This window comes from Myxine glutinosa, chromosome 2 (assembly GCF_964187855.1).
Source record: "Myxine glutinosa chromosome 2, kmMyxGlut1.1, whole genome shotgun sequence".
Lineage (NCBI taxonomy): Eukaryota > Metazoa > Chordata > Myxini > Myxiniformes > Myxinidae > Myxine > Myxine glutinosa.
This window is the reverse complement of record NC_136262.1, coordinates 96,464,025-96,486,452: the sequence shown is the minus strand read 5'-3', so window position 1 is coordinate 96,486,452 and position 22,428 is coordinate 96,464,025. Positions and strand designations below refer to the sequence as shown.

General features: G+C 47.3%; 1 protein-coding gene and 1 non-coding gene across 2 annotated transcripts in view; both read left to right on the top strand.

Annotated features, from left to right (window-relative positions):
- PDIA6 (protein disulfide isomerase family A member 6) overlaps window positions 1-7,197 on the top strand; it is a 58,800-nt gene extending 51,603 nt beyond the window's left edge. Inside the window, exons 9-13 of the mRNA XM_068107716.2 lie at window positions 3,562-3,646; window positions 4,417-4,489; window positions 4,711-4,869; window positions 5,642-5,738; window positions 5,870-7,197. Coding sequence (XP_067963817.2) covers window positions 3,562-3,646; window positions 4,417-4,489; window positions 4,711-4,869; window positions 5,642-5,738; window positions 5,870-5,938 — 483 coding nt within the window. The 3' untranslated portion in view covers window positions 5,939-7,197. The remainder of the gene's footprint in view (window positions 1-3,561; window positions 3,647-4,416; window positions 4,490-4,710; window positions 4,870-5,641; window positions 5,739-5,869) is intronic.
- A 14,835-nt stretch (window positions 7,198-22,032) lies between these two features.
- On the top strand, window positions 22,033-22,194 carry LOC137422748 (U1 spliceosomal RNA). The gene has a single exon (XR_010983585.2). It is a non-coding gene; the product is annotated as a U1 spliceosomal RNA (small nuclear RNA).
- Window positions 22,195-22,428: the final 234 nt, after the last annotated feature.

Sequence of the window (22,428 nt, the reverse complement as noted above, 5' to 3'; positions counted from 1 at the left end):
CTTAATTATGACGTCATAAATCGACAGGGCCAATGCTTAGTCTGATCAGTTTGAAATTTCATGTCTGATCTACATAACAACTACATTGGAGAATGTAAATTTATGATGTCATCACTCATGTGGTCTGGCAGCCATATTGGATCAAAGAAAAAAAACAAAAACAAAAACCTTCAAAAACAGAAGAGTTTGCTCGTACCAAGTTGACTGCATGGGGTGAGTGTTCTGTGAGTACCATCTAGTCATGGTGATGTATCTGGTAAGCAAGAAGGTAAACGAGATGCATTAAGAGGAGGATTTTGTATGCTGACGATCTGGCCGTTGTGGAGAGTGGGCTGGAGATGCACGAATTACTGGGGGAGTGGTAGGAAGCAATTGAGAAACATTGAGATGTGGGTTGGGCAGCAGAGAAAATAAATGAATATCATGTTAGAGGGGAAGAAGATCGGACAAGGAAATAGGCTTGAGTATATGGGTGAAACATTGACCATAGACTGTAAGTCATAGTCGGAGGCAGAGGTGCGGAGGAGGATTCAGGTGGATGTGGAGGAGGGTGGAGGGAATAATGGCAGACAGATGTCAAGGAGATTGAAAGGAAAGGTTCTGATGTCTTGTGTAATGCCGGCCTATTTTTGTGGTCTGGAGATGGTGGCACAGACAGAGAGACAACAACAGAGGCTGCAGGTTTGCGAGAACAACTGGGTCAAGAGGATTGTAGGAGTGGAGAGGGTGGATGGAAGGAGAATGGATGAACTAAGGGAGGAGATTGGTGAGCAGATCTGCTTGACGGGGAGATTGGTGAAGTGCCAGCTGAGATGGGCTGGACATTTGGTGCGGCTAGAGAAAGAGAGAATGGCAAAGACAGTGGATAGATTGAGGGTACAAGTTAGGAGAAAAAGAGGTAGACCCTGGTTGAGATGGGAGGATTGTGTCGAGGGATATCATTAAGGTGGGGTGGTTGGAGGGTGGAGATAGTTTGCTGAGGACAGAGGGGAGTGGAGGTGTATCTTGATCAAGGCAGGGCAGGAACCTGATGCCATCGGACCTTACCCTTGTAAAGGTAAGAGGAGGAGAAGAAGTTCATGTATAATCCGCACACCCTAAGTATTGATATTTTTGTAAAATAAACCGCAGCTGTAAAATAAAAAGATTTGGTGGGGTGTCAAAGGTTAGTGGCACTTCATCCATGTTGCCAATCTTTAAATGGGGGAATGCCTTCTCTGTGATGATTTTATTCACTTCATCACAAAAGATTGATATTTTCTCCTCCCAATATTCAGGCGGTTTCTGACTCACAGTTGTTCTTGTTTGGATGTTGACCTTTGACATCACATAAAATGGTAACACCACATTGGTGATTCGAAGAAGTTCTCGATTTTGTGATCTTTAGCAAGATCCATGGTCTTCGTTCTTATCTGTAGAGTGGACGTGGCACGTCCTGAGTCAGAGTGATTTAAGCCACGCAACAAGGTCTTGTCCGATGGATGGATGTCGGCACATTCTTCCGCGGTTGGCCTTCTTGTGGCACGGCAATGACTGACCCCTTCCCTCCCCCCATCGCCGAATTATGGTTTTATCCACATTGAATTCTCAACCAGCTGCTCGATTTCCTTTTGATTTCGCAACTTTTATTACTTTCATCTTGAAACAGGCTCTAAACAGTCGTGGTGTTTTCTGCATGTTTGGAACACCCATCTCAGATATCCGTATTGGATGTAGGGGTGGATGGATTTGAAATTTTCTTCGTTTTGGTCTAAATTGAAAACTTCCCAAAGTTTGGTTTCGGCCAAAACTATCCACCTCTAATCAGATGAAAAATTATAATGTTAAAAAACATGACTTCTGTCCTTGTATCGGCATGTGACTGGAAAGCGCCATTTTATCAGTGAGGCATTGTCAAAAAACAAACTCGGGCTCTTGTCGCTCGCCGATAAAGAGGACCATATTGGTGCTTTGGTGCTATTGGCACATATTTTGGCCATATTGGTGCTATTGGTGCATATAGGACCATATTGCTTTCTCAAAAACTTAGACTATTCTCTCCCTTACTTTTCTATCAATGCAGATATTTTATTTGGCCTAGCCTCGATGAGAACGACATCGTCTGTGCCTGGAGCCTTCTACATAAATAAAATAATAAAAAAACCAAATTAGTCTGGTAAACTTGATCTGCTGGTCACTTTTAAGTTTAGATAAAGCAACTATAGAATTTCGATTGGCTAATACACGTTTTGTTAGCAAGGATTCCATTGTAGCATGGTGGTAGAAGAGAACTTGAACAAATTAACACCACCCGGTGAAGTATAAATATTACATCAATTAGATACTTAAAATGATTTTTTGTTTTACTTTGACAGAGATTCACTCGCTCTTGTTGCCCTCATGATCTCTTTTCATATAGATGTGTTTAACTTACCCAAACTTTAAGGCACACGCACACACACATGCACATTTCGATTGCTATGGATGGGAAGTTCAGCGCTAGTATATGAAATGTGTGAAATGCAAGCTTTTGGCTTGATTTTTCCAGGAAAACCTTTTGTGGATGTGCAAATATGTAATGTAGCAAAACTAGAGCGGCACTCTTCGATATTGTGACGTTGCCCAATTATGCCACCGCCCACATTATTACATCTTGCATCATTATACATACTTGTACCAAGTTTGAATTAAATCCCTTCAGCTGTTCTCAAGTATCACATTTTTACCTGAAGTGACCTCTCACCTTTGATTCCGAAATCGAATCTGTTCTTCTTTAAATCATAACAGTGTATACTTGTACCAAGTTTCGTCAAAGCCCATCAATGGTTCACAGGTTAGCTCAGTAACAGAATCTTTGCCAACGGGACCTTTGACCTATTGACCCCAGTATCTAATCGGTTTGTCTTTATGTCATTATACATACTTGTACCAAGTCTGACTTAGATCCCTTCAGCCATTCTCAAGTTATTGTGGTAACGAAAACCTATCACGGATGGATGGACAGCAGGACAGACAACATGAAAATATAATCCCTCCGGTGACTTCGTCGGCAGAGGCATAAAAAAAAAAAAGAAGATGATGATCGGATCTTGTAGCATTCGGTTTAAAATTTCTTTTCTGGTGCCATAAAAAGCAAACTAGACTGCCATCTCACCAACAGGAGATAGAGCCAGGCCCAGCATCCAGATGAACACAATATAAACATTGATTATATTCATTTCCATGCTGGTGTACCCCGGTTTAGAATAGGTACACCGTATCCCTGCATGTCGTAAGCGGCGACTAAAGGGTTGGCGTCAGGAAGGGCATCCGGCCATAAAAACATTGCCTCAAAAAGGGTACCATGATGATTGTCATGGGGCCCCACAAGGCGCAACCCCGCTCTAGCAGGGAAAATGGCCTTAAGGGAGTTTTTATTTATTTATTTCCAAATGTCTACACGATCGTTTAGGAAGGAGGGATACAATACACAGTATGTGTGGTGAAAAGGTAATGGGTGTAACGTTTCATACAGTGTGGATTTGGGATTATTTGGGCCTTTGCTTTCGCTCAAATACCTTGTATCTCTTCCTTCCCTGACAGGTTTTGGATCAAAACGTACTTACCAAGTGCTCAGATGACCACCAGCTGTGCATCATCTCTGTCCTTCCGCACATCCTCGACACAGGTAAGTGGTTTAGTTGTTCTTCATTGTGGTTGCTTATTCTTGTCATTGTATATTACTTTTTGGATCTCTTCTACCTTACCAGCAAGTTTACCAGATCGGACCAAAGTAATATACGGTACATACTAACATGTTTGGGGGGCGGAAAAAAAACATGTAAATATAATTTTGCGTGGTTTTTCTCAAAATAATCTCATCAAGTTGAAAGGGCTGGACTTGAACAAGTCTCGAATGCATTCATAATTGTTCGGCTTGGGATTTTGGAATAAGAAAAAAATCCGACCTAGTAATCGCATACGAGTGACATGACCTCGTATGAAGTAAACCCACCTTTTAGAGGCCATTTTCCCCGCAAAGCGGGGGTTGGCCTTTTTCGAGCACCGTGGTTGTTGTTGTTTTTGTTGGTCCCCTTTGAAGCAATGTTTTACGGCCGGATGCCCTTCCTGCCGCCAACCCTGTTTGTCGCCTTTTACGACAAACAGGGAATTACCAGTTACCAGTGAACTGGTACTCAATTAGCCGACCTCGGAAGGATGACAGGCTGAGTCAACCCCCCTGGCGTTAATTCAGCGATCGACCGGGATTCGAACCCAGGATACTAGGATCCTAAGCTGGTGCCCTAGCCGCTAAGCCAACACCAGGGTTCCTTCTTCATACCTCGTATGAAGTAAACAACAACAAAAAAAGCTTTTGTAGATTGACAATAATAGCAGCTGTATTTCATTTATTTGTTTTTCCACAATGCATTATTTGCCTATTTTTGGCATTCACAGGTGCTTCTGGAAGGAATAACTATTTGGATACGCTGCGCTCCATGGCAGACAAGTTCAAGAAGAAACAATGGGGGTGAGTGGGCAGCAGACTGTGCCCAATGAGCATGTCAAAATTATTTCCCACCGAAGCACACACGTGAGAGCAACCTTTTAACGCTTGGCAAATGGCAGACACCCAGTAGAGACTGCTTTATCGTTGAACCAATATCTCCAAGTCATCCCATGCCTGCTTTGGATCGTTCTTCCAGTTGTGATTACTGGATAGAGTCGGTTGGTATGCTTTCTTCTCTCCAGATGGGTATGGACCGAGGCTGGTGCTCAGCCTGCGCTGGAGGATGCTGTTGGTATTGGAGGTTTTGGATACCCAGCGATGGCGGCCATGAATGCACGTAAAATGAAATATGCAATTCTTCGGGGAGCCTTCAACGATAATGGAATCAACGACTTTCTTTGGTACGGTCCAGAGTGGTTAATTTTGCGCCTGATACGAAGTCGCCAGCCGCATTATGTTTTCGGTTTGTCCGTTCCACCGTCGGCGTCCGTAATAGGTTTTCGTTTCCACAATAACTTGAGAACGGCTGAAGGGATCCAAGTCTAACTTGATACAAGTATGTATTATGATGTAAATATGAATTGCTAAGCTTATGGGGGTCAAGAGGTCAAAGGTCCCGCAAGGTAAAAATTCTGTTACCACACTATCTTGTTGTGAACCAGTGATGGGATTTTGACCAAGCTTCATACAAGTAGTACATGTTATGATGCAAAAATGAACTGATTAGATTATGGGGTCAAGAGGTCATAGGTCAGATTTTAAGGTCAGATTTTAAAGATTTTCAGGTCAGGTCATCGAGTAAAAATTCTGTTACCGCACTATCTTGTGAACGAGTGATGGGATTTTGACCAAGCTTCATACAAGTAGTACATGTTATGATGCAAAGATGAACTGATTAGATTTTTGCATCAAGAGGTCAGAGGTCATGTCAGGTAAAAATGTGATAACTTGAGAACAGCTGAAAGGATTTAAATCAAACTTGGTACAAGTATGTATTATGATGTGATAATGTGGGCAGAGGCATATCGGTCGACGTCGCGACGTCAAATTATAATCTAGTTTTTTTGACGTTTTCTTTTTTGAAAAATTATTTTTTGACGTGGAAAATTGTCCAATTATGCGTGAAACCTCCCTCTTGATTCTCCTTTCAACGCAATATGGATTTGTCTGCAGGGAGGTGTCTTTAGGACGAGGTTCAACGGCACCGGTGAAGGGTGCAGCTGTACCGTCTGTGAATACCGTGGAGCCCTGGGATGGGAAAGATGGGCAGGTTTGCATGGGTCTGGGAAAATGAGCAGATTGTTTGAACTTAACGAATACATTTGTGTTTTGCATCATTACGGCCAAATCTTTCATGTCGGTTATCCAGTTTGATTAACGCATTGTCCTCCGTCTTTGCAGCTGCCTGTGGAAGAGGAGTATGATCTCAGTGACGTGGAGCTTGATGACCTGGACAAAGATGAACTGTAGATATACCTGTCTCATTTTGCAACCCTTGTTTCTGATGTCTCTGACTCGTGTCCTCTCATTTTGCACACTTATTTCATGTCACCTGAGGTTGACGTCTTTATTTCTTGCCGGTCTTTCTATAACCAAATTGTGCACAGTGGTAAAAAGCTGTGCTCCCATCCTCACAGTTCTTGTGCCACCCTCAACCCAATAAGCTGCAGCAGGTTTTTATAAAGTTTATTTTCGGTTTCAGTACAAAGATGGAAGAGATCGATTTGGTATTACACACAAATTGATTCGTAACTTTCATGTTTTGTTACAAATATCTGCTCTCCGTGTATCGCAGTTGTCTCTCGGAGCGATTACTTTGGCTTCCGTGACCGCACCACAAGTTTTGTTGGTGATGAACCTGGAAAGTCGAGGTTGTAAATGAGCTCATTGGCTCACCTGGTCTGTAAATTGTTATTGTTGGCATTATTTTATTTCCTCCCCCACTGGTGATGCTCCTGATGCACATCATTGTAGAATGCGCTCGACTGCGTCCTCGCCTCCTCAAGATGATTTTGAGATGGCTAGCTGGATTGAGAGTGGGTTTCTTGCAGTGCTGAGGCATAAACAACCCTTTATTTCCATTGCTTTTGACGAATAAACCTTTAATTTCCTTTTGTAAATCGGAGCATGTGTGCTGGTTTATTTACGGGCTTCCACGGATGTAGAGAGCACGACACAACTCGTCACAATCATTCACAGAGGATAGTGAGGTTTCTACAAGTTGTTGTTGATTATTGGGTATGGAAATTGTGTGCTGTTGGAAAGATCCCAACACACTACTCATCAAATACTGAGTTATTTAACAGGAAGTTATCTTTTTCGAACCTTCAAAGCCACAATCATTATTTATTGGATTTTTTTTTTTGGGAATGCCCCCCCCCCCCCCGCCCCTCCCTGACAACCCATGAGTCATGACAACCCATGAGACAACCCATGACAACTTTGCGCTGAAGCTTCCTTGCAGACGTGTTTTGAGCGATTCAGTCTCGGAAACCATTTTCAGGAATTCATTATCTGTCTTGCACTGGCCCAAGTTGTCTCTGTTAGGTTTCAATTTTTTTTCTGGTGCCATTGAAAAACTAGTTTAACATGATGGTTTTTACAGGTTTGTTGATGTGGACCTGACATGAAATGCAAAGCTTTTTTTTGTAATGCAGTTTTTAGCCAAATGTTGGTGCCAAATTACTGCTCCGCTTTGTTTTTATTTGAATAAATGGTTTTCTGACTAAGTTGGTGGTTTTCTTTCCTTCACTCTGCTTTAAAACTTTTTAACTTTGGTTAAACTGCCAAAATCAAGACTCTCTGCTCACCTTCACTCTTTCATTCCTCTTTTCTCCCACCTCTGGAACAAACTCCCTCACTCCCTTCAATCCCACTCCTCCCTCCAGGTCTTTAAAACAGCCATTCACCACCATCTCTTATCTTCCCCCATCCAAAACCCTCATCTTTTCTACCCCCGTTAATTCACCCCAGATCCACTTTTTTGAAATTCCGACTTCTTTCCTGGAAGTTCGAGCAGTGTCCATATGTTTCATACCTCACCCCCTCCCCCATTCCCGTGCCTCCTCCCACCAAGCCCTCTCCGGCCCACAGATCTCCCGATGTCCCTGCTCTCAAATGTTGTGTTTGGCAAGTTTGGGTTGTGACGCTGCGTTTGGTAACCACTGCCCTATGGGTAATATGCTCATTTGTTCATTTAATATCATTTCATTTGTTCCGAGCAGGGTGGTGTGGCGGTAACACATTTGCCTCTGATCATTCTAGTCTGAGTTTGATACCTGAGTCGACTTGGATTGGTACTTCACGGGTAGAGTGTTGCATCGTGAAGTGTGCCCTGGGTGTCTCATCTGCTATGGCATAGTTAGTGGTTGTTCAAGTACTAAGATTCCATGGTGTGTTGTGAAGAGTAGGTGAATTATCGGTGGGACCCTCGATAAGTAAATTCCTACCCATATCACCTTCAGTTGAACATAAGGCCTGGCCACCTGATTCGTGAAATACTTTGGCCTATAACTTTCTCTAGCCACCCCCACAAGGTGGGCATACTGCTCACTACACCCTTAAGATGACCATACACTGCATCGTTGGAAGTTAAAAATTTCAAGTCAATTATCATCTGCCCTCCAACAACAAGTCATCATCCTCAGAAAGAACAGAATCTACTTCATCCAAACAAGTAAAAGCAGCATCACTAATCTCGCCCCAAGGGGGAGGCGAGACTATTGCAATGCCCCTGTCTGTCTCTGTGTGTGCGTTTGTCTGTGTCCACGCCAATATATTTTGCTTTAAAAATGCTTCTCTCTGCAACCGCTTGGCCAATTAATGTTAAAGTTTAAACGTATGAGGGACTCTCCAATGAAAATATTCCATTGCTAACTGACGTCATAGGTCACAGAGTATGGCAGCTATATTGGATTAAAGGAAAAAATTTGGACATTTTCTCCAAAATCGCTGAATGAAAAAAAAATTAAACTTGGCATATGTCATCAACTCTCTATGGGGTAAATAGTGTGATCATGGTGACCATCGGTGAAGTGGTATTCCAGCCCTAATTCGTTAAATTTAAATCATGCAAATAATCAAACCTCATATATCTGATCTATGACCTAATATGAGGGAAGAATTAAATGTATGCCCTATAAGCCTATATATCCCATGTCAAAAAAACTATGTGACATATTAGGGTGCATGGATGATATGTGTATATGGGCCATAATAGTAGCGTGTTCAGTTAACGATGATAATTTTGTTCAGAATGAACGCGTGAGGCGTGACTCTGTGCTCTACGAGTGCTGTTATAGTTTTCAGAAGCATCTGTCCAACACAAATGGCTGGCATTATAATCCAAAATACCCACCATGGTTAATATGCCAGAGGGCCTTCGATCTGTATTTTCAAAAATGTTCGTCATTCACAATCACACAATCACATCTACAGGTGTGCTACATTGACCTGTATAAATTGATCATATTTTCTAGATTCCACTCTTCCCATTAGTAGGCAGATATTATATCTCTCCTGCGTTGTATCCTGTATTTATAAATAGACGATTTTTTAAACAATTCACCATTTTTATAATCTCAGTGTTCGCGAAACAGGCGGTAAAATGCCTGCACGTTGGTATTTGGAGATATTGGAAGAACCAATCTTAATATTGTGGAACACCTACAACTGATCGAGGGCACTTCACAATGTGTACATTTTTATGCCTCCGCCCCCAAAGGTGGACGGAGGCATTACGTTTTCGGGTTGTCCATCCGTCCGTAAGTCCGTTCGTCCGTACGGGCTAAACCCCGTTTTTCTCAGCAACCATATGTCCGATTGAGACGAAACTTTCAGGGTAGGAGTGACACCCATGCAGAATGTTTTTATAATTTTGACGTCATAGATCATGGGGTATGGCAGCCATCTTGGATTAAATGCAAATAATTAAAAAATTATTTCTTGGAAACTGCTAAATGGAAAATTTGAAACTTGGCACATTGCCAAGTACTCACAATGGTGGAAAAAAGCATGATAATGATGACATCATTGGTGAAGTGGTACACCAGCCAAAACTTTTATTCGAATTCCTTATCCTAAAAATTTGAAATTGCATGCACATGTTCTATGACCCATTTGTATTGAAATATGAAATTTATGACCATCGGTCACATGGTTTGGTGATGCAGCCATATTGGATTAGGAATTCTTGATGCAGCCATATTGGATTTAACCTAAAACCTTAAAAAAACATCTTCTCCCAAACCACCAAATAGATTGACTCGAAACTTTGTGCGTCATTGACTAGGCATGGCGATTAAAAGATGATCACGAAAACATCATTGGTCACATTTCAGAATCATTGGAATCTCCCACGATGAAGCTAACTCCAAGGGCCTCTCACTCACTCACCGCAGGCAGGTTGGTGGTCTTTCCGTCTTCTACCGACTCCTCTCTGGCCTTGCCCCCCCAGCTCTCTCTGGGCTCTGTCCCGCAAATATTCCTACAGGTCGCACAAGATCTGCCTGCAACCCTCTTATGGTCAAACTGCCAAAATCAAGACTCTCTGCTCACCTTCACTCCTTCATTCCTCTTTTCTCCCACCTCTGGAACAAACTCCCTCACTCTCTTCATTCCCACTCCACCTTCCAGGTCTTCCCCCATCCAAAACCTTGATCTTTTCTACCCCCGCTAATTTCACCCCAATTCCACTTTTTTGAAATACCAACTTCTGTCCTGGAAGTCCTTGGTGTCCTAGTGTTTTATACTTCTCCCTCCCCCCCCCCCCATTCCCACGCCTCCTCCCCCCAAGCCCTCTCCCTTCCACACATCTCCCTGCTCTCAAATGTTGTGTTTGTGTGCTTCCCCTTCTCTCCCCATCTTGTTTTCCACTCCCTCTTTTTATATATTTTGTTTGTCTGGTTGATTTGTTTGTGAAGTAAATGTTAGCTCTTTCACGAGCCTCGATTCAGTATACAAAAAAAAAATAAAAAATGGTGCGGCAGCCATGTTGGATTGAAGGAAAATATTAAATAATTATATCTCTGAAACCGCTTACCCTATCAATGCAAAACTTTACAAATATCTTGCATATAGTTTGAAAATGATGTCATAGGTCACGTGGTTTGGCAGCCATCTTGGATAGAAAAACGAACCTTATCCAATCAACACGAAACTTCACAAACGTGATCCCCAACCCATACATATGCAGAATGTACATTTTAAAAGGTCATATGTCATGTGGTATGGCAGCCATATTAGCTTGAAAGCCAATATTTAAAAAAATCCCTTCTCTGAAACCGCTTCACCGATCGATGTGAAACCTGTCATGGCTGGTGAAAATGTGATACTTGAAAACAGCTGAAGGGATTTAAATCAAACTTGTTTATTTTTAGGACAGTGAACGAGGGCATCTACCCATTGTGCGACTATGCGGAGGCATATTGGCAACACAGTCGCATTGTTGTAGTTGTTGATGAAAGTGGGTTCGAGTTTGGTGGAAGAGCAAACGGGTACTGTTGAAGAACGTTTGTTTTAGCAATCAGTAAGGGAGGCAATGAATCTCGTATGATAATTGATTGATTAGCAATAAGGATTAAGAAATACAATACTGGTATTACTAATTTCATTACCTCGATGTTTGTACCACTATCAAGTCTACCATGCTCTTCCGTGAGCCTCGTTCCTGTAAAAAAAAAAAAAAAATCATCTTCCCATTACATAACTAGAACCGCCCTCGGTAGAGCGCATACCTCCGCCAGGCCGACCAGTTTGTTTTGTATCCCAGTGATAGGCCGGATCTGGATTCGGACCTGAACCAAAATCTAATCAGCGTGTTCTTGTCACCAAACCAACTCATCGACCAAGTTTAGTCATAACTCGTCCATAACTTTTTTAAAATATCATGTTATATATCGCTTTTCGCCCGATCTCTCAATGGTGAAGAATCGCTTAATAATTAAGTAACTCTCGTATCCGAATCCATATTCAGATCTTCACCAAAATCGAATCGATTAGTCCTTGTCAAACACACAACCTCGCTACCAGGTTTCGTCCAAATCCGTCCAGAACCTTTTGAGATATCCTGCTATATATCGTTTTTGGCCATATCTCCCAGTGGTAAAGAATCACTTAAAAAATTATACTAGCCGGATCCGAATCCGGATCTTCACCAAAATCTAATCATTTCGTCCGTGTCAAATACATTATAGTGGACCAGCCAAGTCACACAAAAAATCTTTGGGTGGCATTTCCTGTTAAAAGCAGGCATCCATGCTGGATCAATTGCTTGGGGGATGTGGAAAAAAATGTGGGTAGATGCCACCCTGGATTTTGACCTTGAAGGTCATTTTCAAGGTCAAATGTACAAAAAAAAGGGTAAAAACAGGTATTTTCTCTGTTTTTTTTTTTACAGCATTTTCTGTTGCATGTCGCAGCAAGCATCCATACTAAATCAATTGCCTGTGGGATGGCCAAAAATATGAGGGTGGATGAAACCCTGGATTTTGACCTTGAAGGTCATTTTCAAGGTCAAATTGAACAAAGAATAATGTTTAAAATAGGCATTTTCTCACTAACTATACTAATAGGTGAATACGCAAGTGTCTTTGGGCATGATTTGATGTGCTTGATATCCTGCAAATGTTTAAGTGTTCACTGGCCTGCAGGATTGCAGCAGTCAATGGCGTCACAGCCACAGGCAGTGGTGCACTTGAGGTCCTGTCTGTAACAGCTGCAACGAGCAGTTCTGCACTTTGATTTGCATCCACAGGTGACAAGTTGGATGCAGGCACCTGGAACAGATGGCAGCCTGGTCCAGATTACCTGCAGATTACCAGACTCCAGCTTCCATCCTGGTGTTTCACTTGGAGAGGGGACTATGATGTTCTCCTAGTCTGCCTGTAACCATATCTTGGCCTGGTAGTTAGCACGAGCTATGTGTAGCTCCAGGGCATCTTTCGTTGGGGGCAGCATTTCAAGGCCCTTCTTGCCTTTATCAAACAGATGTAGCCGAGCGTGATCAATGGTGGGTTGCTCTGCAGTGCCATACAGGTGGCAAACGAACCGCTCAACGTTCTCCAGGGTTCCATCACGCCCAACCCCACTGACAAGATTTGGCTGTTTCTGGAAGGTTTTCCAGCATGATTGTTTCGCATGGCCCGTGAAGGATGATGACGTATCGCACCCAGTGAGAGCATGGAAGCTGACCAGGTTCTCCTTCAAATGCTGTGGAAGCTTCTCCGATATGGTGTGCAGTGGATAACACTTCCGCTTCTTAGCAGTGCCTGAAACCATCCATACCTGGCATGCCTTCGGCGTCAGGAAGTGCACCAAGAGTACCATGACATCAGTGTCTCTGCAGATCACCAGCACTCTTTCATAGCCTGCAGCAACTGCCTCGCATCCATGCAGGATCAGCCTTGTGTCTGCTTCTTCGTGGTTTCCATGGAGTCTGACGTCATCTCTCCTGGTTGATCTTGCATCTTTGACATCAGCGAAACCGCCTCCTACGACCAGCTCGTATCTTTGTGGCAGCTCCTTCGCACTTTTCATGAGGGATTCTGAAAGAAAGCGTGCAAGGCTGGCCTTGTTCTCATCCAATGCAATAAACTGGTTCCAGACCTGCGGGAGTGGGACTTGCGGACCATTAATGATCTTCTGTATGGGCTTCTTCTTCCCAAGTCTCTTGGCTCTTGTAGCTGCCTTTGTAGAGTGGACTCCAATGTAGCGGTCAAACACAATGTCGACCCTTGTTGTGTGCTGACCAAAGTGCCTCGTCACTGACTGCTGGAAGACGGCAGCATAGTCACCAAATGTGTGGCACCCATGAGGCTTTCCCATCGCTTGGATGAGGGCATGGCCATCGATCAGGACGCATGCCTTCATGTCAGCATCTGGAATTTCGGAAGGAATTTCCATTGTAGCTGACAGAATATTAATCAGTTCTGCCTTTGGGTGGAGTTCATCACGCCCCCTGGCTTAGCCAATGCCAGCGGCACTGGAGAAAGCTCATGTCTCAGAACCTCTAGCATCTCTACTATCCGGCCAGCATTTACGGCATTCAGCAGCCGCTGCATCAGCTTTCTGTCAGCTTTGATGGTCGACTGCACACTCTGCCTTGTGCTTTGGTGTCAGTTTCCGACTGTTGGACACTGCATACACAATGTCCTGAGCTATACTACAAGCTTTCCGCCTGATGTCGCCATCATCCACCAGACCCTCATTCACGACATCGGTGCCTCCAAACAGGAGCCGGAGGAACAAGTAGAGGCTATCTGGGATCACCTGTGCCACATGCTCCTCATCAATTCCTCGCCACATGCTGGGATGTCCTGGGGTCTCAAGAAGGTCTTGCTTTATTTGGAGCGCAACGTGCACCATGTCTTGGAAGATGTTGTTCTCTTGGAAGCCTATTCTTTCGCTGTATTCTCCTTCATCTCCTGTAGACTCCGAATCAGATAAGAACATGGAATGTTGAGATGACTTTGTGAGATGTTTCGAAATGATGACATCTGATTGCTCACCAGGATACTTCAGCAAGTGCCCTTGAGAGAGGGGTCGGACGTAGCTGGCTTTCGATCCGACTGACTGTTGGACTTCTTCATAGAACGTTGATCGTCTCTTGTACCTCAGAGGCACCTGTGCACCCTCTTCCCTGCAGATGCTCTCATACCAGACCCATACTTTCCCCATGTCGTATACATGACCCTGGGACAATCCTCTGGTTAAGTCCATACATAGCCTGCCCATGCACCAGTCTCTGTCTGCTCTTCGTGATGTTGATGTTGCTTTCTGCCTTTTGCATCTTCGCTCAAAAGCAACCCAGCAAGGTAGATGGTAGCATCCCTCGGCTGCAATCAAGTCACTAACCCCTGCCAGTCGTGTCCTCATTACCAGATCCGATTTGGCCTATTCAGTTATTTCTGTTGACTTCCCCAGCGTGGTCACTCTGTGAAGTGGTACCTTGCTTTGCTGCTGGCAAAAGATGCATTTCTTCCGTCAACAGCAGGTAAGGAGCTGCGTCGTGTTGGTTGTAATGCAGTACTGCTGGAAGGGCCTGCCTGAACATCAGTACTGGTACTCGATGGCAGACGTTGTTTTCTCAGTCTGGAGAGCTTGGAGTCCGATGTAAATACACTGTAGCATATCTTGTGCCATTTGACTTCTAATCCTTCAAAGTCTGATTCAGATAGTGCCTCGAGTCTTTCTATGATGTTGTAGCGGCTACCGCTGGGTTTTCACAATCGCCTTGCACCTATCAAGGACGCGGAGCGATCACCATGCCGGGCTCGTCCAGGACGCCCGGGCAGGCCCGCGCTTAACTTGCCAGGCCTCGGTCGGGACGCCCGGGCATGCCCGGGCATGCCCGGGCAGGCTCGCCCTCAACCTGCCAGGCCGCAGCCAGGACGCTGGGCCACGGCCCCTCTCGCCCTTCCTGGGCAAACACTCCGGGATAATATGTATATATATTGCTGCCCGATAAACGGGCTTTTCAGAGTGCCTGAGTGTTTGGTTTGATTAAAGCAACTCGGATGAATTCCAGCTTTTTGTCGCGTCCATTTTTCCGATCGACGTGGGAGCCCCAGCTCCTTCATTGGTGACCTACCGACATGGACACGGCAGTCGCCCTTAAACTGCCTACCTTCTGGGAGGCTCACGCGGCGGTTTGGTTCGCACAGGCGGATTCCCTGTTCGCCCTGCAAGGCATCACGGCCGACAACACCCGCTTCCACCATGTGGTAGCAGCGCTCGGTTCGGCCACTGCGGCCCGCGCCCTGAGCCTCCTCGAGAGCCCGCCAGCCGCTGACAAATACGGCGCGATTAAGAAGCTTCTCCTCGACGCTTTCGCCCTCCCATCGGCGGAGCGCGCACGGCGCCTGCTCGACCTGCCCGAGCTCGGCGACACGCGCCCTTCCGAGCGAATGGACTACATGCTTTCACTGCTCGGCGAGCACTCTCCGGCATTCCTGTTCCGGGAGCTGTTCATCCATCAGCTGCCTAACCCGGTACGCCTCGCCCTGGCAAGCACGACGATCACAGATCCCCGGGCCCTTGCCAGAGAAGCCGACAAGATCTCCGCCGCAGGACAGCGCATCGCAGCGGCGACATGGGACCCACCGCCGTCCGACGCAACACCCATGGCGCCCGAGCACCCGGTATGGTCGACGACTGAACTGCCGACGCAATTGGCGGCCGCTACACCGAGCCGACCACCTCCAGCACGACGACCGGGGCCTCCACCTGACCAAGCGTGGTGTTACTATCATGCCAGGTTCGGACAGAAGGCCCGGACATGCCGACCCCCGTGCACCTTCGGCAGGCGCATTACCAGCCATGAGCGCCGGCCACACGGGCAACTTACTGTTCATCACGGATAAAGCGTCCGGACGGCGCTTCCTGTGCGACACCGGCGCCCAACTGAGCGTCATACCCGCCTCTGACCAGGACAGGCAATCCGCGGTTGGCGGCCCCTCCTTGGTTGCGGCCAACGGATCGACCATCCGCACCTTCGGCCCGCGCAACGTCACCCTCTGCTTCGGCGGCCAACGCTTTGCTTGGACGTTTGTAACCGCAAACGTGCCCATGGCTCTGCTAGGCGCCGACTTCCTCTGCGCACACGGACTGCTGGTGGACGTCCAACGGCGTCGTTTAATCAACGCCGAAACCTTCAGCTCCCTGGTATGCACATTGAGCAGCTCCGCGCCGACCGAGCTGGCATGCGCCGTCCCGGCGGCGAACGAGTTTGCTCGCCTGCTCACGGAGTTCTCGGCCCTCACGCGGCCGACGTTTTCGGCCGTCGCAGTACGGCATGGGATCGAGCACCACATACCAACCACGGGCCCGCCGGTCTATGCCAGGGCCCGCCGCCTCGACCCAGCCAAGCTCGCCGTGGCGAAGGCCGAATTCGACGCGTTGGAGCACCTCGGCATCGTGCGGCGCTCCGATAGCGCGTGGGCCTCGCCACTGCACATCGTGCCAAAGCCGGGGGGTGGATGGCGCCCGTGTGGCGACTACCGCCGTCTCAATAACGCTACCACCCCCGACAGGTACCCGATCCCGCATATCCAAGACTTCTCCGCCCGTCTGGCGGGATGGGTCATTTTTTCGAAAATTGATCTCATACGGGGATATCACCAGGTACCTGTCAGGGCGGCCGACGTCCCTAAAACGGCAGTCATCACGCCGTTCGGCTTATTCGAATTCTTGCGGATGCCGTTTGGTCTCAAGAACGCAGCTCAGGCGTTCCAGCGCTTGATGGACGGCGTGCTGCGTGACCTGCCGTTCCTTTTCGTTTACCTGGACGACATCCTCGTCGCCAGCACGTCCCGGGCCGAGCACCTCCTCCACCTCCGAACACTGTTCGGGTGCCTCAGCGAGCACGGCCTCATCGTCAACCCGGCCAAATGCCACTTCGGCACGACGGCCGTTGATTTTTTGGGCCACCACATCACCAAGAACGGGGCCGTGCCGCTGCCAACCAAGGTCGAGGCCATCACCACGTTCCCGCGTCCCCGCACCATAAAGGCCCTGCAGGAATTCCTGGGAATGGTGAATTTTTATCACCGCTTCATGCCCCGCGCTGCTCAACTCATGCGGCCCCTCTACGAAGCCCTCCGGGGCAAGCCGGCCAAGCACGACATCGCCTGGTCCGCAGCAATGGATGCGGCCTTCCAAAGCTCAAAGCGGGCCCTCGCCGACGCAACACTGCTCGCTCACCCGGTGCTCAACGCTCCCATCGCCCTCACCACGGATGCCTCCGACTACGCGGTGGGCGCCGTACATGAGCAATGGGTGAACGGGGTTTGGCAGCCACTCGCTTTTTTCAGCCGGCAGCTCCGGTCGAACGAGCTCAAATACAGCACGTTTGACCGGGAGCTCCTCGGTCTACACCTGGCCGTCCGCCATTTCCGCCACCTCCTGGAGGGCCGACCTTTCACGGCGTTCGTCGACCACAAGCCGTTGGTTTACGCCATGGCCAAGGTCACGGAGCCATGGTCGGCCCGCCAACAGCGCCACCTCTCCGTCGTGTCGGAGTTTACCACGGACATCCGGCACGTCGCCGGCAAAAACAACGCCGTGGCCGACTGTCTTTCCCGGGCCAGCGCGAACGCGGTCCACCTGGGCGTGGACTTTGCGCTTATGGCGGCGGACCAAACCACCGACACCACGGTGCAAGCCCTCCGGGCGGTGGACACGGGCCTCCGCCTGGCCGACATCCCCTTCGCGGACACTGTCCTGCTCTGCGACGTCTCCCAAGGCCAGCCTCGCCCCATCGTGCCCGTTACCTGGCAACGCCGCATCTTCGCCTCCCTCCACGGCCTTTCCCACCCGGGCCGGAAAGCTTCCCAGAAGCTGGTGTCGGCGCGATTCGTCTGGCACGGCCTTCGTCGGGACGTCCGCGATTGGACCAGCACCTGCACGGCCTGCCAACGGGCCAAGGTCCACCGACACACCCAGGCCCCGCTGGCACCTTTCACCGTGCCCGAACGACGTTTCGACCACGTCAACGTGGATCTGGTGGGCCCCCTCCCCCCGTCACGGGGGTTCACACACCTGCTCACCATGGTGGACAGGACCACCAGGTGGCCGGAGGCCGTTCCCCTCATCTCCACCACCACCGCCGACGTGGCGCAGGCTTTCATTGCCACCTGGGTCGCCCGCTTCGGCGCACCTGCGGACATCTCGTCAGACCGCGGACCACAGTTCACCTCCGAGCTGTGGGGCGCGGTCGCCCGCAACCTGGGGGTCAAGCTCCACCGTACTACGGCCTACCACCCCCAAGCAAACGGGTTGTGCGAGCGATTCCACCGCTCCATGAAGGCCGCGCTCATGGCCGGCCTTCAAGGCGGCGGTTGGGCCGACCGGCTGCCGTGGGTCCTTTTGGGCCTCCGCACGGCCCCCAAGGAGGACCTCCAGGCATCCACCGCCGAGCTTGTCTATGGCCAGGCGCTACGCGTCCCGGGCGAATTCGTGCCCGACGCTACCAGTCCCTGGTCCACAGCTCACCAGCGCTCGGACCTCCAGGAGGCCACCCGACGGTTTGCCCCCGTGCCAACATCCCACCACGGTGACCCCCAGTCCTACGTCCCCCCAGCACTTCGCACAGCGGAGTATGTTTTTGTGCGTCACGACGCACATCGGGGGCCACTCCGGCCACCGTACGACGGGCCCTTCCGGGTGCTGCGACGGGACAACAAGTCGTTCGTCATCGACATCGGCGGCAGGTCGGACCGGATTGCGGTGGACCGCCTCAAGCCGGCGCACGTGGACGTCGACCACCCACCACGGGTGGCCCTTCCGCCGCGGCGAGGCCGCCCCCCGTCCACGGTGCCCCCCACTCGACCGCCCACCACCACACCGGACCCCCTCCCACGACCCGCCAGGGGTCGCTTCGGCCGGGTCATCAGGACCCCCCTCAAATTGACCCTGCCGGTGCAAGTCGATTCTGGGGGGACGTGTGTAGCGGCTACCGCTGGGTTTTCACAATCGCCTTGCACCTATCAAGGACGCGGAGCGATCACCATGCCGGGCTCGTCCAGGACGCCCGGGCAGGCTCGCCCTCAACTTGCCAGGCCGCAGCCAGGACGCTGGGCCACGCCCCCTCTCGCCCTTCCTGGGCAAACGCTCCGGGATAATATGTATATATATTGCTGCCCGATAAACGGGCTTTTCAGAGTGCCTGAGTGTTTGGTTTGATTAAAGCAACTCGGATGAATTCCAGCTTTTTGTCGCGTCCATTCTTCCGATCGACGTGGGAGCCCCAGCTCCTTCAATGTCCACGTTGCTTCTATCACACAGTTTTCTCTGCTCCGCTGCAACCACTTTCGCTCTCTTTTTCCCTTGAGATGACCCTGTGCGAAGGTCAGCAACTGGCATAGTTTGAGCATGATGCATGATGATGCAAAAAGCATGATGCAGATTCTGTGACTCTCTGTCCACATTTCCGCTTGAGTATGGCCACTGGCTCCATCGCGTCAACCAGGGCTCAACTGCAAAGGCAGGATGCTGAAAAAAGGAAGCAAAGCAAATATTAATTACTTTACACAACACATTTGACAAACATTTTGAGACAATATTTTCTTTCACATTTTTTCATACAAAATTATGTGATACCTTTGTACAATTAAAGTATAAATTCACGATTATTTCTTTATAATTATTTATTTATAATGATATCACTGTATATCTTCAGGTCTGACAAAGAACACCACTTTTTCACAAGCTTTCCACACACCCCAAGCATTCAACATGGATGCCTGTTACTACACACAACAGAAAATGCTGTCAAAACATAGGTGAGAAAATCTCCATTTTTTTCCCTATTTTAGGGGGTCAATTGACCTATAAATTGACCTTGAAGGTCAAAAACCAGGGTTGCATCCAACCACTTATTTGTTCCCAACCTACAGGCAATTGATGCAATGCAGATGCCTGTTTCTACATTAAACAGAAAGTTATTGTAATATAAAATATAGGCTCGAAAATACCCATTTTTAGCACTTTCTGGTCGATTTGACCTTGAAAAGTACCTTCAAGGTCAACATTGAGGGTGGAATAGACTCACATATTCTTCTACATCCTACGGGCAATTGATCTAATAAGGTTATAAATTTCTAAGTGCAACAGAAACTGTTATGAAAAATAGGCTAACGATATACCCATTTTTGCATGTTTTCGGTCCATTTGACCTTGAAATTGACCTTCAAGGTCAAAATCCAGGTGGCATCCACCCACATAATTTTCCACACACCCCAACCAAGTGATCCAGCATGGATGCCTGCTTTTAACAGAAAATGCTATCCAAAATTTTTTTAGAGCATTTTTTCATAAATAGCTAGTCTACTATTACGTCTCTGGCAAATTTCATCCGAATCCGTCCACAACTTTTTGAGATATCTTGTTCAAAAACAGGCAAACAGACAAACAAACAAATGAAAAATCACTTATAGAGCTACCATTGGCAAAAGAGAACAAAGTAGAATGGCGTTCAGTAGAGCATCCTTTTGACCTAAAAAAAAGAATTGGTGGTTGAACTCAGTGACCTGATGTGCAAATCATCTTCAAATTTTAAGTTAATCGGATGAAAATTGACAATTTTACAAATTCGGCCTATGTTGCCCTTTTGGCCTATGTTGACCTCAAATATAGTTGGTGGTTGAATTCAGTTAGCCGATATGTAAATCCTTTTCAAATTTCAAGTGAATCAATGTAAAATCAAATGTAAAAATCAATGTAAAAATTTCAAATTTCAATGAAAATTGACGATTTTAGAAATTTGAAAAAAGTGGTTGACCCTTGGTCTATGTTGACCTTTTGACCCCAAAAATATATAAGATTTTGTCGGACCACGAACTCTAACATTTGGTGAAGTTTCGTGAATAATTTTTTTTTTTGTCAAGTAACAAACAAACAGACATTATTCTATCTATAATTCCACTAATCTCTGTGTGTATGTTTGTTTGTACGTTTGTATGTTTGTATGTTTGTATGTCTGTGACCGCTGTTTCTCGACAACTACCGGTCCGATATACTTGAAACTTGCCAGGTATATTGCTGGGGACCCGAGGATGTGCCTTTTCAAGGTTTTAAATTAATCGCAGAAGTAGTTACCGAGCTATGTCCAAAAAACGATTCAACCAATCAGAGAGCAGCGAGCTATCACGTGTGCCGAACGTGGCGAACACACTCTGCCTCGGATGGCACATTTGAGAGCGTATTCATTTATTTCCCGTCGGCAAACTATGTTGCCGTTAAACTATGTTTTAAAACTAATTAAAACTAATTTGCGATTCATCGTAACTGCGATTTGCGACCTTCCGGACAGTCAAATGAGGACGTCACTTCCGGACTTACGTAGCGGCTAGCGGGCGCCATTTGGAGGAGCTGGGAGGACTCAGGCGTGATAGAGTGAGCCTGAGTGAGTATATCAAGACAAGAACAAGATCTAGAAGGAGGTATGTACGGTGCGATTCATATAATATATTGTTTAGTTATCGTCGATGAGGAATTTGGGGGCCCGATTAACTGCAGCGCCATCCGAGCTGCGGCGTCGGGACGATACATTCATTGTACGGTAACATCACGCACTTACGGGCACGTCCTATATATATAGTACGGGCATGCCCTAGTTAATTAAACAGACATAATTAAACAGACATTAAACAATTAAAACAGACATTAAAACACAGACACAGACAGAGAAACAAACAGACAGACATTAAAACAGATATTAAACAATTAAACAGACAAACAGACATAAACAAACAGACATTATTAATTAAGAAAGAATCCAAAACATAATCCCCAGAGACCATCGGTGGCGGAGGTAATGATTACGTCACCTCATTGTTGCATGTCGTCACGCAGGGCGGGTATATCAAGAGGGTGTGAATTCCAAAGAAATGTATAAATTATCAAATCGCGGCAGCAAAGGAAGAATGTTTGTAAATGGAATAACGAAGAGGAAAATTCTACACACGAGGTGTGCGCGATGGCGGTCCACCACAGACCATTTGGAGAAAACGTTCGGACGACGTGCGAGGTGCAGCGAGAACAAGAGGCCGACGCGGCGATAACAACTCATACTTACCTGACGGGGCGATACCATGATCACGAAGGTGGTTCTCTCAGGGCGAGGCCTGGCCATTGCACTCCGGACGGGTTGACCCCTGCGATTTCCCCAAATGTGGGAAACTCGACCGTACAATTTGTGGTAGTGGGGACTGCGTTCGCGCTGTCCCCTGATATTACAAACTCAACAACAGATTTTATCTACTGCTGCAGTAGTTATGTCTCTCCACGTGAAACCAATCGTGAAATAAAACAATTATTGGTTGAACGAGCGAAAGTACCCGGTGTTACCAGGTAACGATTAGTGATGGGAGAAACGAGGCCTTTCTGAAGCTTTGAACCAATTACTTCGGGAAATGATTCCCTGTTTTATGACTGGAAGAATTCAAAGTTTTATGAATGAAAAT